This window comes from Cyrtonyx montezumae, unplaced genomic scaffold (genome assembly GCF_038088225.1).
Source record: "Cyrtonyx montezumae isolate F1298 unplaced genomic scaffold, pur_monq_1.0 scaffold_11, whole genome shotgun sequence".
In the NCBI taxonomy this organism is placed as follows: Eukaryota; Metazoa; Chordata; class Aves; order Galliformes; family Odontophoridae; genus Cyrtonyx; species Cyrtonyx montezumae.
In genome coordinates this window covers 11,109,837-11,125,895 of record NW_027071837.1, presented here as the reverse complement: position 1 = coordinate 11,125,895, position 16,059 = coordinate 11,109,837, and the positions used below count along the sequence as shown (strand labels likewise).

Genomic DNA, 16,059 nt, shown 5'->3' with positions numbered 1-16,059 from the left:
GAAGAACCTTGTCAGTAACAAGGCGTGTAGAACAGGCAGCAGTGCCCTTTTAGGAAGGAAATAGCTGAAGTCAGTACCTTCAAAATTAAGTTCTTAAACAGTTAATGAACACCAATGTACAGTGGTGTAGCTGTACTTCAGGGTGACGGTTCCTTTCTTTACCCACTCTCATCCCTCTGGGGTTCTGATTTTTCTGATGGAAGAGCCACAGTTGTTGCTGCTGTAAACATCTTTCCAAAGGGATATCACCCATTCATTTGTTATCCTTATGAGAGCAAGGGAGGAAATGGGGGGGGGAATTATTTAGGAGAGCTGTTAGATATGAAGGGAGAACGTGTAGTATGTCATTCTAATAAAGAAAGAAAAGAATAAAGCTTGAAAGCATGTCAGTCACGTGGTAGCTACCTGTCTGAGGTCTGTTTTATTCCTCTAACTTCGTTCTTGAGAGCTTTTTTAATTTTTTTCCTACACTGTGAGTGTGACTATCTTCATTTTGAGAATGTTAGCAAGCTTGAGCTTATGTTATTTTCTAATATTCTAGACAAACTCTAATCTAAACAAGGGGAGTTTGCTTTTTCAAGAGGTGGGGGGTTTAATCTAAGAGAAACTGAATGTTTTTTTTAATAGTTTTGTTTTCATGAATTACTTAATCCAGGTGTTACCTGCAATTTTTTACATTCAGACTCGAAAGGAATGCTCATCAAAATGCATTGGCAGTGCTTGATTGTAATTGTTATTGTATGATTACCCAGCAGATCTTAATGATGCATTACTGTGATCAGCAGTAATGCTTTCAAGGGTGTTGCTTTGATGTAACACATTAAGTATTTATTTCATCCACCAGTTTTGGTGGCTAAATAGGATTTCAGCTGTAATATTTGTCCGTATTTCCTCCCCACAGCTGTACATAATTCAATTGTTCTTCCTGTTAACTGAACCTGTAATATGCTTTTATTTTGTTTTTATTTGTAGTGTTGTGCCATGACTACTACCTCATCAGATAGCTCTAGTGACTATGAAAAGCACCAGAAGGAGTTGAGCCAGACTTATGGTAGCTCTGTTTCTGCCTATTCAGAAGACACCTGGGAGTCCTTCAGCGAGGAAGAAGTAGCTAGCTGCCAGCATGAGAGCAAATCATCTGAACTGTATTGTTCCACAGAAGATACAGAGCATTCTGCTGTGTTGGATCCAATGGAAAGCGTGTTGTGGTTGGCAGACCAAAGTCACACAGGTATGTAGAGCTTACTACAAACCTATCTCTTAGAGCTTTAGATCTGTGTGGTGAGAAGCTGAATTAGCATAAACTGTGAAAAGTGCACTGCGAATAGCCTTGGAGGTCAGAGCCTAAGCTCCTATGAGTTTAGATTGGATGCCAGTGGGAAATTCACTGCAGAGAGAGTGGTGAGGTACTGGAACAGGCTGCTCAGAGAGGCTGTGGATGCTCCACCCCTGGAGGTGTTCAAGACCAGGTTGGATGGGGCCCTGGGCAACCTGGTCTAGTACTGGATCTGGAGGTTGGTGGCCCTGCCTGTGGCAGGGAGCTTGGAACTTGATGATCCTTGGGGTTCCTTCCATCCCAAGCCATTCTTTGATTTATACCACCACAAATGAAGAGCCTATGTAGGCCATGATTGAGATTAAGTCAGCATTGCAGATAAAATGGAATGTGTAAATCTCTTCTTTCCAGCTTATCCTATAACCATTCAGTGTAGTGATTAGGAATGAGCAGTGAGAGATTCCTGTGTGAGACAGAAGCTTCCTTGTTATTTCATCCTGAAGTCATTGATGTCATCTGTGAAGTCCTGTGGCTTGAAACTTTTTTCCACACCAGGGAAAACTCAGCTGTGTTCAAGTGGAGGATTTACCTCTTGGTTTTTATCAATCCTGATTTTTTTTTTTTTTACAATATATGTTCAAGAATACCGTTTTTTTTTTTTCATTTTAGAAAAGCAGTCTGGAGTACTTGATTCTGCAGCTGTAGAAAGAGATTTCATTGGGAAATTGATTGATGTTCTGAAAAATAAGGAAGCTGGCATTAAGCAAGAAGTAAAATTCATTATCAGAACTCGTGCTGGTGAGTTCACTAACTTAGATGGAGTTGATAATTCTTTCTTTTGACAAAGGGGATGTGAATTCTTAAGTAGACTAAAATTTTATGTACAAGCTATTAAAGATAAGCCAGGTAATTAAGCAGACCTAATTTGTTGGGTATATAAAGTTTCTCTTGTGCTTTCTTGTCTGATGTAACACATAGGTTTGCTGCTCCTGATGCAGGGGCATTGTACTGGTAATGTGTTATTACAAGGTGCAGATAAATCTACAGAAATTTAAAATGTGGATTTTTTTTAACTGTGAAATCTCAATTTTACAAGTCTGTTCAGTTTTTTCTCTCCAGCTGTCTAGGTACTGGGAGTGTGTTTTCTCCTCAAAAATAAACATGCCTTCAGAACATGTGAAATGTTTTCACCCTGCAGATCGTTTGTGTTAATTATTGAATCAGTTGTTCATAATGTTTTGCATAGGTTGCTCCTAAAGTAATGCCTCCTATTTATCTCCATGATCCACAGATAAAAAGAGCACAGTAACACTTTAATAGAGTAAAAGCTACAAAATGCTTTTTCAATGTAGTCACCAGCATTAGCTCATATAAATGAACTAATTGAGATGCTCTCCATTTTGTGGTGACACTGTTGTGTATGGCTGTCCAGAACATGTGGTTTGTCTTTATGTTGCTACTGCTGAGGTGTAGCACTCACTGCTTCACTGTTGATGTCCTCTGTTCTCTGTAGATGTTCAGCAAGTATCAATGAATGTCAATGAGTGCATTTTTTTCCAGAGTAGAATTCAAACACCTTGGCTTCATATGCACTTCTATGTCAGACTGCCCCATTGCTGCTATCTGTCACGTGGCAACAAAAAGTGATGGAATTTTGATGGGAAGGTTCAACCTCTACTGCCTTATCACCAGCATCTGCCTCTTGACATGGTGGCAATGTAATAACATAGAAGGCATTACTCACAGAGCAGCCCTCATTGTTCCTTCTTTAAGCTGCAGGAGGCAGCAGGGCATCAGCTTTGTCAGCAACAATGGAACAACTTTAATTAACACAATGATGTAGTGCATGGAGGAGGAGTGGGGAAAAGAAAGGAGGAGGCTTTTTGCATGCACTGATTATGCAAGGAAATGTGAGAGCAGATGGTGGGATGGAAGTGCTGCTCAAGTCTCTCTAAAAAGTGGGTCAGAGATACTATTTTTAATTAAAAAAGAGCAAGAAAGTTGTGGTTGAACAAGAAAAAATAATTAAAGCAGGAGGGGTGTATCTTCCTTTGCATGTACATGGGGAAAAATGTCAAAAGTTTTGTGGGTCCACTCTGAGACTGATACATCAGGTATAGCCCACTGCTGAGGTACTTTGTAGCATTGCACTTGCAAAGAAACATCCTCAAACTCCCTATACACCACACAAGAACCTGCCCTAAGATAATTCTTACACTACTCTTAATTGCATAGCTCATTCACAGCGGTGGTGAGTCAGTGTTATGAGTTCCTACGTCATCTTCAGCTTTTATCTTTCTATTATTGAGTTTCTTCATGGAGTCAAGTGTAAAGGAGTGTGGATTATTTTAGTAGTGAGGCCTCTCCTGGTGAGGTATGCTGAGATAATCTTCCTAAAATGCTTCAGAGCCTCATGATCATTTGATTGATAGCAAGATTGAAGAGGATGTGCTGAATTCCAGTTCATCAAACAAATTATCAGCAGCAACATCACATTAAGGAGGTTTTAGGTCTCTACAGGGTTTTCCTTGAAAATTAGTTGGCAAGACTTTATTCTCTGAGTTTGGCACAAAGAAACATTTTGTCTTTGGCTTATGGGCTATGGATAGGTGTAGGCAGGCTGGTCACTGAGTCTTTTAGTTCAAGGTAATGTGTAAAATGGATGCTTTGCTCTCTGTCTGTCCTATCCCTGGCCATCTGAGTAGTTGAGCACTCTGGGTACAGTGTGCTTCCTAGCTCTGTCAATAAGAAAGTTCATGCTTAGGCTTCATTCCTGTGTAAACACAATGCTGGCATGTGGTAGACAGGTTATCCCCAAATTCATCACCATAGGTATTTAACAGTCTATCTTTTTAAAAGTAGTATATAGTAAATCAGTGTACAGCTAACACTGTGTACAAAGTAAGCACAGCAACTTCTGCATGCTGTTACCAATGAATGTCTCCTTCTCCTTGACTTAATTCAGCACTCAGTAGGCTCTGAGCCCCTTATTATTTTATCAACTTGGTATCATTTAAAGCATGATAGAAAATGAGATCTCTTAGAGCTGGGCTGCTGCACTGTAAATTCCCCACTGTAAATTTAGCAGAAGGAAAGATGCATGCACTGAATATGCATGTTGCTTTTGAATTTATCCACGGGTAATAAAGCAAGTGTTCTTGTGTCTTACTACTGATACAGTTAGATAAGGAAAGTCTTGCTTTGCATGTAGGAATGTCCAGGAATGTCCTTGTTCTTCCTAGTTTATTTATGGCTTAAAAGTAGAAAAAATCATGATGCTTGTATCAGGAGAAGTGAGGAAGTTTTTATCATAGCTGTTGCTTTTTCTTCTTATGTGGACCTTTACCTCAGTTGTGCAGTAACTAATTATTAGAAAAATGCATCACAAAAAAAAAGCACAAAAAACAACTATCTAAGTCTCCAGGTCAATTATTCCAAAGACAGTTGATCATCTTTGAAATTTACTATAGGAAACCACAGTTGTTTCATTCAGTTAAGTCTGAAAGTTCAGGTGGGGCTTTTTAACAGTCTGGCTTGAGCTCCTATTGAGAGGTTCACACTTAAATTAGTTTGTAAGGTGTTCGTGTTAAGCACTTTGCTTGTTTTGTTTTTTTTTTCTTTTTATGCAGTATTACCCCTGTACTACTGCCGGCAAAAGTAAGACCTTTGGTTGTTAGTGCATGTTACTTGGAGATGCAGAGATATTTGAGCAGAATTAAATAGTTCTGTGGCTGAAATACTGAAATATGTCTGCCAGTTTTGTCAGTTTAAAATACTATGCTTATTATGGCTGTGGTATCAAACCTAAGAAATCTAAAACAAAAGAAGCCTGGTGTAGATGCAGATACCTGCAGTTTGTGGTGGTCAGGTGGAAGGTGCTGGCATGTATGTACATGTGAGAGCACCGAGGGAAGCATAAGGATTTTATTTCTGTATTTATGATTTTCCAGCTTGCCCAGCAGGTTTCTTTGAGCAGATCTAGTTTGTGTGTACTGCATGAACAAATTTCCACATGTCCTTGTATTGAAACTGGCTCAGCAAATAGTAGATTACTACTTTAATACTTTTAGTAGTAGTTGTCCATAAAAATTGAGAAAGCTCTATCTGTTTCCAGGAGGGAACAGGTACCCATTAGTCTTTGCTGGCTCATTCTTATTCCTGAGCCTGCTGGCACTTAATCTTTCTGCTTGCTAACTTGCACAGGGTGTGGGACTCCTGCAGGCCTGCGCCATGAGGTTCCAGATTTCTATCTTCAACAATCTCTTAGAAAGCTTTACTATTTTGTAGTGAAATAGCATTGATACAGGCCAAATGGGGAAATTCCAACCAGCAACATCCAAGTGGGAACTGGGAAGGAGTAAGTTTCTTCTGAAAAATGAGTTCTGTGAGATTCTTTCTGTTGTCTCTTCAACAGTTCTTGAGTGGAAACTGAGGATATCCTGCATCATGCTGGAGAACATTATTGGCTTTGAATTCATATTTCTGTTAAACAGCTTGATTTATCAGATCCATTATCCGTATTGTGTTATCTGAACAAATCTTTCAAAACTTATGTCTCCTTATTGGGCCATCAGTGCGTTAATCTGAATTGCTGTACTCAATTTTACAAATGCAATTTAGATAATTATGAAAATATTGTCTTGTTAATCTTTGGGTACCAATCAGTTACTGCCTTTCACAGTTCTCTCTTTTATCCATTCTACAGTTTTTCTTAAAGTAGAAGATAGAGGCATTTTGTTATTATTATAACAAAATTATAACAGTAAAAAAGCTTTAAGTTTTTTTCTATTTAATCAAAATTAGATAATCGGGGTAAAGGAAAACTAGCAAAACAAATTACCTTTTTTTTTTCCCCTCTACTTCATCTCTAGATTCAAAATCTTACACTTAAAAATGTGGTTGCATACAGAAAGTAAGATCTATGTAGGTCATTTGGCTATAAGGCACGCACCAGGTTGTATAATGTAGATGTGGAGATTATCTCACCACTGGAAATAAGATACCGACTGCTGCTGTCATCAGAGCAGCTTGTTGGTTCAGTCTGTGCTTTACTTTCTAAACAGCCTGTGCTTTGTTACCCTATATCTGTGTGATACATGGTTCTCATTCAATGTCTGTTCTGGTGTCTGGTTTTGTTCTTCTTGTCACCTGTCCCTTCCTTATCCTCCAAGGAAGAGGGTATGGAATACACGACTTGGAGCAATGAAGCATCAGCAAAGTATGCTCCTGGAACAATAATTGGCTCTGGCAGCTATTCTCTGTAGACAGACATACAATGACATTTAAATCTGTCACCACAAATGGAGGTTGAGCATTCAGGCATGTCTAGTCCGAAGATGGAAGAGAGAGAATATGTGAAAAAACAAGAAATAGAACTGAAAACCAACGTAGTTTCAATGTAGATCCTATTGTATAAGTCTCCCTTCCTTCAGCGGAAGGACAGGCAGACTGCTTTTAAACTTTCAGATTTTCTTCTAGGTAGGTAGTTGTTATGCAGTTAAAATACACTCCTTTTTTCTTTTTCTCTCTGAATTTAACTGTGTGCTTACACTTAATCACCTTTGGTTCTTATTTCTGTAAAATTATAGTCCTAGATCTTTGAACACTTCTATTCTTTTGGAGCTTATTTACTGATGAAGTTTAAAACTTTCTGTTCTCTTTGCTAGTGTCTCTCCTAAGGTCTGTAGGTGTCTGTGAACAAATGGGCGTATGCCTGGCAGCACACAATTAATGTGTGCATTATTAGAAACCAGTTCTTCATTCAGATGTGCTTCTATGTGTCAGAAGAAACTTTAGTGAATGAATTAGTCTGGTATTAAGTTGTCACAAAGTATCTAGGAGACCTCATGTATTTTACTTGCTTGTTAAAGTTCTCATCTTAGTATTTTTAATCGACTTGTTCTTTTATTTTACAGTAACTTTTGGGGTTTTTTATTCTATTTTTGTGCAACGTAGATGAATACCTATTTTGCTTTAGTGTAGTTAAACCAAATACCAGTTCACGTCTTATGGTTTTGCAAGGAAAATGATCTGATGGTGTTTACCTGTGCAAACTTTCATGATCCTACCCAAGGAAAAAAAATTATTGAACTGCATTTTACAGTACTGTAACTCTTATTCATCTGTCTGTGAAGTATCACTGTTTCATTAGTGAATTCAATACACCAGCTTGTAAGGAGGAATAAATTGCTATATGGTGATTGATTTTTGAACTGTGACAGTTGCACTTAAATCATGCATCTTCCTTGTCTGTAAGGCAAAGCTTACCAATTTCCACTTTGGTTAGTCTTAACTGTGGATCCACTTAATCTTTGTAAGGATTGGCTGTGTTTCTGAAGATATGCCTGGTTTCTTTGTGAAATTCCACTGCAGTGGCTTGCCTGCTTCCGGTGACATTAATCACAGCATATTTAAAAAGTGTTTTATGTTTTTATTGATCATTGTTGTAAAGATTTGTGTTTGGGGTGCCTTGGCATAATCAATAGGAGTTTAATGGTTACGCACTGGCTGTCACCCTGGAATACAAAGAAAAAGTAAAATTCAATTTAAGGGAAATTCCTGACAATGAATGAAACGTAACAAGGAAGGATTGCTGAAGTGATAGACTATCCGTTTGAGTACTTAAGTTGAAACAAACTTACCACGAGTGTAGTCAATGTTGTCTGCCTTCTTTTTGACTGCCAGAATACAGCTCTGGAAGGGGAGTGTTGTGTTAGCATTAGCTGTATGCAGAGGCATCCACCAGGCTTCTGGTAATTCTTGCTGTATTGTTTGGTTTCCTCACTTCTCATTTCATTAAAGACAGTCAAGTGTTTCATTGGGCTTCGGAGTTGTATAAAAAAAAAAACAAAATTGGTATTAAGGTAGAGGAAACAGAATTCCCTATTTAAATAGTTGAAAACGATGGTATCTCTTAAAAACAGCTCAGCATCATTATGCATTTAAGCTCATGAAGTAATGAAATTGCAACATAAAAAAAAAACTTCCTCATGTTGGTTGTCTGTATTGATTGGCTCTGTTTAAAGAAGTGGAAAATCTCTCTCAAAGCACTGTGTGAAGTTTTAAATCCATCCTTAGATGCCCATCTGAAATGTAATCTCTGTTTTTGTTTATTACATGCCATTGCCAAGGGAGTAGATAAGAGTGAAAGATCTTGTTTAAACAAGGTCATGTAAAAGTTTCTTAAAGGATCTTTGAAGCCTGAGAGGAGATTATTTTTAAAGTAATTACATTTCTTAAAAAAGAAAAAAAAAGAAAAACAAACCCGCATAACTACAGGTTGTTTGAAATGTTTTTCAGTGTTACTGCAATAGCCTCTGATTTGATACGCAAGAAGTAGTGCTAGATTTACTAATAAATTTATGCAGTATCATCAACTGGTGTAACTCTTTGGGGTTCTTATCCTCTTTTCTCTTAGGAGACAATTCAAGGAGGCATCTGTTATGCAAGTGCCTGCAGTTATCTGGATTCTGATTTAAATTGTGTATCACTGTTATTACAGTCATTGCTTCCAGGCTTGACACTGGGTTTGTTTTTTATTAAATAGATAATATGAGGTTGCACAGATAGAAGACCAGTAATTGTCTTCCCCTGCTGTAGTAATTGACACTTTGTTTTGTTGACAGAAACCACTGAGTTATCGGAGGAAGAACTGGATGCTCTCCAGTCTTTTTGCATCTTCAAGATAAAGAGGATGCTGAAGCAGAGGATCCCTAAGCAGGCAAGTGGTGGCACATCAAGAAAGCAGCAGCGTGGATTCACATCAAAGGCATCAGAGGCAAGTGACTTGAATGGCATCGTTCCTGATCGGCTAATGAACAGAATCCGTCTGAAAAACATCCGGGAGACTTTTAACCAGGTGTGGTGTGTGATGGTAGCAACGATGGTGAATTATGTTAGCATGAGTTACTGCAGTCCACAGTATGCCCCAGAAGCCTTGTTTTCCAGTTACGTTTGCACCCATTACTTATAGAAGTATTCTGTACATTGCTGGTTAACTCCAGTATTACAAGTATTTCAAAGGAACAAGCCACCCCTTGCCCCCAGCTTTCTTCCCCTTAGACATTAGTAATACTGAAAATTAAGACATGTCCAATAGGATCTTGGTTTCCTCAGTTCCTTTATTAAGAACCATCTATATCATCTTTACACAGTTGCATGTGCTGTTCTTTATCACCAGCCCAGTATATTTGCCCCCCTCTGCCAGGTAGTCATTCTAACACAGCAGTTCTGTTAACTCTGCATCTATCCAGAGGATTGACACTGGTACTGTTTTGGTCAGCGATACTTGCATTCTTGCTTTGTGCAGATGGATTGGAATATGTGCTTGTAGCAGTCATTGCCTACAGATGCCTTTACTCATAAATCTAGGCTTTGGCAAATGCCTGTGCCTTGCTTGAAATTGGTACAGAATGTCTGTATCTGCCAAAGTGTTTCTGATTTAAAAAAAAAAAAAAGCAGTTACAGTAATTTATTTTGCCTTCACTCTATCACATGTGCTGGTTTTAATCTATTGCCAAACAGCATAGCAAAAGTGAATGACATATCCCATCCTGCTCATCTGGCTAACAGAAGAATACTTTTAAGTCAGTTCTGGCATTCGTTGAGGCTACCTGCTGAAATCTCAACCAGTATAAATAAGCAACTTATGTTCTTTTATGCTATTAGCATTAATCAACCCACCATTCTGTAGAGTTCTTATTGCCTTTTCATTTGTATTACAGTGTAATAATGGATTTTCTAAGAAAAGTAAATTTGATTGCTGTGTCTACTTACTTTTGTATTTACTGCCACGTAATAACATTTTTATGCAGAGTAGGAGAAATCAAGAGTAAGAACACAGAGGCTTGAGACATGTTCTCTAGGACTGATTCTGTTGCTCTTGCAGTAATGTATTAGGCCTATATAACAAGATGAAATCTGTGTAAATAAAATCAGATACAAATTATTGATCATTCATAAACATTGGAATTTGTGTGGTGTTATTAAATATGCTCAAGGTTTCATGAAGAATAGACTAACAAGTGAAATTAGTACCATTTATCTTGCAAAGAAAACTGCAAATATTATTTTGTTTGTATTCTGCTGTGGAGTTGCATGTAGATGTCTGAATCAATTGCTTCAGGATTTATTTTCCTCTTAAAATTTGTAAAGATGATCATAAACTCTGTGACTTGTACTTAAGGTTGTATGTGTATTATCAGTGTAGGTCTCAGCAACAGCCTTGTTACAGACAGGCTATTCTATATGGTAGAATAATTGCTGATTAACAATTGCTGTTACTCAATTGTGATGATCAAGTCTTCATACTCTCTTAGCTTGCTGGAAGCATGGGATAAAACACATTCATTTAACTTAATTGAGCCTTCAGGAATTAATATTAGCTGTTGTGGAAGGCTGGCTATCATGCACTGACTAGCTCTCTGGAACATAAATTACTCATTAAGCAGTAGTAACTAATGGCTGGTGGTTCTCCTAATGTATTTGATGCTAACAAATTATGTAGAGATTGCACTGGTAAGGTTGAAATTTGTAATGAGTGTTTACCCGTGAGTTACACTACTTAAAGCATTTTGTTGGCTGGTGTAACTGCTCACAAATCTGTTAATTTGCAGTCATTTTTTTTTACTATTATAGTTCAGGTGGAAGGAATTAGTACTGTGTATACAGCCTCAAGTGTCAGGGAAACATTGCCTGTTACAGGAAGGACTAGTGGAGTGCAGCTCAGCACTATGGCTTTGAGATACAGAATTTTAAGTGAAACTATGCTATCAGTGCTGGCACAGGCAATGCTTAAGGAAAAGCAAATATATTTAGTGTGAAGGCATTCAGACAGGCTTATCAAGATCACACAGTGACAAAGACTGTGAAGTTATGTACAGCTGCCTACAAAAGATTTGTTTTTAGACTCTATGTATGTATTTTTAATTGATAATTTTTAATGGAGTAGCCATCTTGCTGGGACAGACACTGCTCATTGCATCGAAGTCTCACCCTTCAGGTGGCAGAAGCTCAAGTGCACAGATCTTCACTATGTCCTGACTGTAAGAAGAAGAAGGCAGAGCTGGCTGAAATTACCTTTCTCAGACAGAAGAAGATACGAATGGAAAGTGTTCTACTCCAAGAAAAAATGGAAGAACAAATTTATTCCAGAGTAAGCAAGTGTATCACAGTTCTTTTAGTAACACCTTATACTTACTATAACTAAAGAATTCTTAAGCCAGATTTTGTCCTAATTTATAGTGATGTAGTCAAATTGATCTGAATGCAGTACAATTCAGGATGGAATTTGGCTTCATGTTGTTATGGAGCCATGAGGCTGGCATGCTGATGAAGTAATTTAAGCTTCCTTGATTTATATAAGCTGAAGGTCTTTTTCATGATGTCCTGGAACTGTTTTGGGTACACTTTGATTAGTTCCCCACAGTTTTTCTGACGGACTGTCCAGAACAAAATGACAAATAACAAAATAATGTAGAAGTTAGCTCTTCTTATTCTAGTCTTTCTCCAAATCCTTTGCCTTAAGAGTTGCAGAATTAGATCCTGCAGTAGATATTATGGAGGCTGAGGCAGCTTGCAGCTTAGTCTGTTTCTAAGGCTTTTTCTTAACTATGACAGGGGTGTGTTTTATTTTTTTCAATCTTGAATATAATCATACTGGAGAAGTGACTTCTGGAAGAGAATTTGACTTTTTGTAAAGGTAGCAGGTATTTACTGCTTACAGAGTTTGAAAGCCAAAGTTTTCCTGTTGCACTGTTTGTAGAAACAGAGGTGTACTTGCTTTGTGTTCCCAAGTATTTATTGTTCTAAGTTGCAGTGATATCAGCTTTAGAGTAGGGCTTTTGTTTTTGTGCATGTCTGTGTATATTGACTTTTTTCTTTCTAGTGGTGTATGTTTTGTTTTTTCCTCAAGATTGACTTAAAATGTTGTCAGGTGACTGTCACTTCTTCCCAACTCATTATGGCAGAGGAAAGTAGGGTCTAATGAAAGCTTTGTGGGAATTTAAAGAACTTAGAAAGGAGGAGGGAAAAGTAGCCTTGTAGCATATTTTGTCATCTCTTCAGAAATGCTTTATGTAGCATTTTGCTGCCACATACCTTTAAGTGTTCTGTGTTTCTGCATATACTATAGTAGAGTTTGGAAATGACTGATGTCTAACATCCTCTACAGATGTGGTGAAACTTCTTTAAAGGATTGTCTTCTGTCTTTGCTAACATAGGTTCATGTTTTTTAGTTAGAAAATCCTTCTGGAATAGATTGAGTGTAATGTAAGCTGGAACTTATGGAATTCCCTGCCTGTTCTGTGGCAATTCTTCAGGATAGTCTTTCTCAAGGAAGAGTTCTACCACTTCTTGATCAGAGTGAAACTGAAAGCAAGTTGTTCCTGAGCAGTGGATAGAAATGGCTCTCTGAAGCCCCACTTTTTCCTACGTTTGTGAACAGATTGGGAATTAGTGGACTGTATCACGCATTCCATTTTTTCCTATTAATTCTGGCTTCCTGATTTATTTATTTTTTTTGGCATCCATTTTAGCTGTAGTTGAAATGTGAGAACTTCAGTCTCAAGCCAGGCTTCATTTTTCTCACTTTTTCTCCTTGCTTCTCTGGAAAGGGCAGTAATTCTTTTTCTTTCACATCCCTGGGGAAGAAACCATTGGACAGCAGACAGTGTGGTGTGTGAGCTGCACGGTGCCATCGAGTTCCTTGCCATTGATGTTGGCAGCCATCCACGGATGGCAGAAGCGGTGTGGTCTCTAGTGACCAGCATAGCTTTCTGCTTGCATGCTGTGTGGGACAGATTACTGGCCACATCACTCAATGAAGTTTTTAAACAGTGTGCTTTAAAAATACAGTGAAATTGTGATGGTGGGTACAGCCAACCTATTTGCTCTTGAGGGACTGGTTATAGCTACCAGTGGCAGACCTACGATACAAGTATGTGACAAATGGCTGGGATCCAAAACTTAATAATTTTCATGTTCCCTTTTTATTTCAGGATGTGCTCACCCTTATAGGAGAAACACTCAGAAGCTTTCCTAAACTTTCAGAGGATCCCAGGAACTTATGGCAAAAGCTGAAAGACAAAGGTCAGAAAACATAAAGCATGAAAATTGTAAACAAAACTCAAGGACATAGAGTACTTGAAAAGTTTTCTGTGTATGGCCACATACTGAATACCAGCTATTGTGGATGTAACTTGTTTTGTCAGTGATGAATTGGGTGGTGGTTTAATATTGTTGCAGGTGGAACCAGATATACCCAGTGTGCTGAAGTCTGGGCTATGATTCAACTTTACACTTCCTCAAATGCAAATATTGCATTGCAGTCCAGCAAGCTTGGCTTTTTCAAATTATGAAAGCCAGCGTTTTGTTATTAGTCTGACAAGTGATGAGTTGTTTTTTGTTGTTTTATTGTTATTATTTTGTTAGGATTGCTTGTGGGATATCAGAACAGCTTCTATCCATAAGAAAAATGATTCTGTTTTCTGGAGCAGGGAGGTGTAATTACTGGGTTTCAGCTCAATCTTTGCCCACCATCTTGTGTTAAATTGGAAGTGAGAGTCCCAGATGAAGAAGAAAAAGCAGGTGGCAAAGTAACTGTAGAAAGAAGTAAAATGGAATTGGGGTATTTATAGTACTGTAATAATGAGACCGTAACAGAAATTAATCTGCAACACTGAGGATGCCAACACGACAAATGATAATGAATTAATCATAGAACCTGTCTAGGTTAGGTGTCTAGGAAGGGAAAATATAAGTTTTAAATGGCATAAGGTGTCAAATAATATTTTGGGTATTTTTTAACATACTTTGTAACTTGTAATTTTACATGGTTTTCAAGGTGGCAAAGACTATCTTTCAAATAACATACCTAGATGAAAGTTTAGTATTCTGTATGCTTCCAAATAAAATGGCTGGGGAGCTCAATGGGTTAGACAACAAAATTATTACCATCATCACCTCCTAAAAAGATACTTGCTGCTCTTTGGGCATGAGTGCACCTCAGCTTTCTGATTATTGCTGACAGCAAAAGCTCACTGCATTGCTCATGCAGCGACCTTGTGGCCATTGGACTTGCATGAGTCACAGTTACTGACTGTCATCAGTCTCCAGTTTCCTGACTTCTATGCATTTAGATCTCTTGGAGGCTGTAGGAATCTTAAAGGAATATCCTTATCTATGAACTGAGTGCATAAATGATATTGCTGCTTAATAGCTCAATTGTTTATTAAGAAAAATAGGATAACATTTAACTTAAAAAAAAAAAGTATTTTGGAGCAAGAATATGTACTGTTGCAGTTGATATTGTATTTTATATCCTTTTAATTTTCTTAAATATGGTTATATTGTTTTTAAGAGTGCTGTGCAGCCTCTTTGTTTTCATTTCTCACAAACCAGAGAAGAGCTGGAAAAGAGATGCTGGGATATAGCCAGTTAGACCCACCTGCCTTTTGGTGCTTATAGACCTGCCTTGAACGAATTGATCCTGAGCAGATCGAACCCCCAAGTGAAAACATAATGCAACCCTAAATTCTTCAAAGCTAGTTGTCCTTGTTGCTTCCTTTGTGGTTTCTTCTACGATTTTTTTTGTAAGTCAGTGGGTTTTGTAGTACATTCAATATTCCCTGAAAGTTGGCTGTAATTTTTAAATTGTCACTGCAGTTTACATGGCTACATACATAATGAGCAAGTTCCTGCTTGGCTTTTCACATTACTCTCTGATCCTTAAAAATGTTTGAATCCCTTAAATCTCCTGCCTTCTAATCTTTAAAGCCTATTCTTTTTATATACATCATTTTTGCTCCTTATTTAGCCTTGGAGTATGCTCCTTGTTTCTCTCGAGTCTTTTGAAGTCTCTGGTGATCTGCATAAGCAAAAGACATACAGTACTTCACAGTAATCTGTATAGATTCTTGTGAGAGCAGGCACATATATATGGAACTAGTAATCAGAAATAATTCTTTTGAAAATGTGATCTTTGTTGTTGCTGGTGAATACATCTTTTAGCCATTACAAAAAGGATTTTTGGACTCTTAAAGATGGACTGATTATTTCTATATGAAAAAAAGATATTTTTATGTTTTGTATTCAGTATTTAGATCTTTTTATGGGAATACTGAAATATTTCCGTCCAACTCTTTTGTCAAAGCTTTGTGTAAATGTATTGTTATGTGACTTATACATTAGTTATTTGGGCTGGGTTTCTGACAGTATTTATCTGTATACTAGCACTCGCGTTTTCATCTCACAGAGGCCGTATGGTTCTCTTTGCATAAATGTTACAAAGGCAACTCAGGTATCTCCTCTGAAAAAGTCAAAGCCTTTACCTTTTGTCTTTTGCTTGCTTTTTTCTACTGCTTACTGCAGTTATTTCCTTTAACTCAGATATCTGAATGCTTGTCTTGTGTTTTCCTGTGGCAGCTACTAAGGACATGGAATGAATGATCTAGGTATCTCAGTTTATTTCATAATCCTATGGTGTTTGCGAATAGCAATCTAAAAACTGATGTGGAGGCCAGTAGAAAATCACAACAAAAGTAAATTGTCTCTTTCTGCTCATGGAAGCCTCCCCTCTTGCACCATCCTTAGCAGTAGATTTTTTTCGTTTTGATCCGAAGAAACACTGTAAAACTAAGTTCAAGCAATATATTAATATATAATATAAAATATCCCTTGTTGGTACTTGCTAGGGCATGAAAGGAGTAATGTTGGATCAGGGGTGATTCATGCTTTATGCAGCTGTAGTGCTGCAATAAATTTATCTGCCTACTGCTAGAAGTTCT

The 16,059-nt window shown here is 37.7% G+C and overlaps 1 protein-coding gene across 1 annotated transcript; it reads left to right on the top strand.

Moving 5' to 3' along the window:
- Window positions 1-979: 979 nt before the first annotated feature.
- CUNH8orf48 (chromosome unknown C8orf48 homolog) lies at window positions 980-14,836 on the top strand. The gene is made up of 6 exons (XM_065729611.1): window positions 980-1,231; window positions 1,946-2,074; window positions 8,902-9,134; window positions 11,277-11,429; window positions 13,273-13,363; window positions 14,675-14,836. Exons 1-6 carry the CDS (start codon window positions 982-984, stop codon window positions 14,704-14,706), a joined length of 888 nt encoding a protein of 295 aa, XP_065585683.1. The 5' UTR covers window positions 980-981; the 3' UTR covers window positions 14,707-14,836.
- The last annotated feature ends 1,223 nt before the right edge of the window (window positions 14,837-16,059 follow it).

Coding starts and splice junctions, on each gene's coding strand:
- CUNH8orf48 (XM_065729611.1), top strand. CDS start 982: ATGACTACTACCTCATCAGATAGCTCTAGTGACTATGAAAAGCACCAG. Junction 9,135..11,276: donor TCCGGGAGACTTTTAACCAG/GTGTGGTGTGTG, acceptor CTCACCCTTCAG/GTGGCAGAAGCTCAAGTGCA. Junction 13,364..14,674: donor GCAAAAGCTGAAAGACAAAG/GTCAGAAAACAT, acceptor CTCACAAACCAG/AGAAGAGCTGGAAAAGAGAT.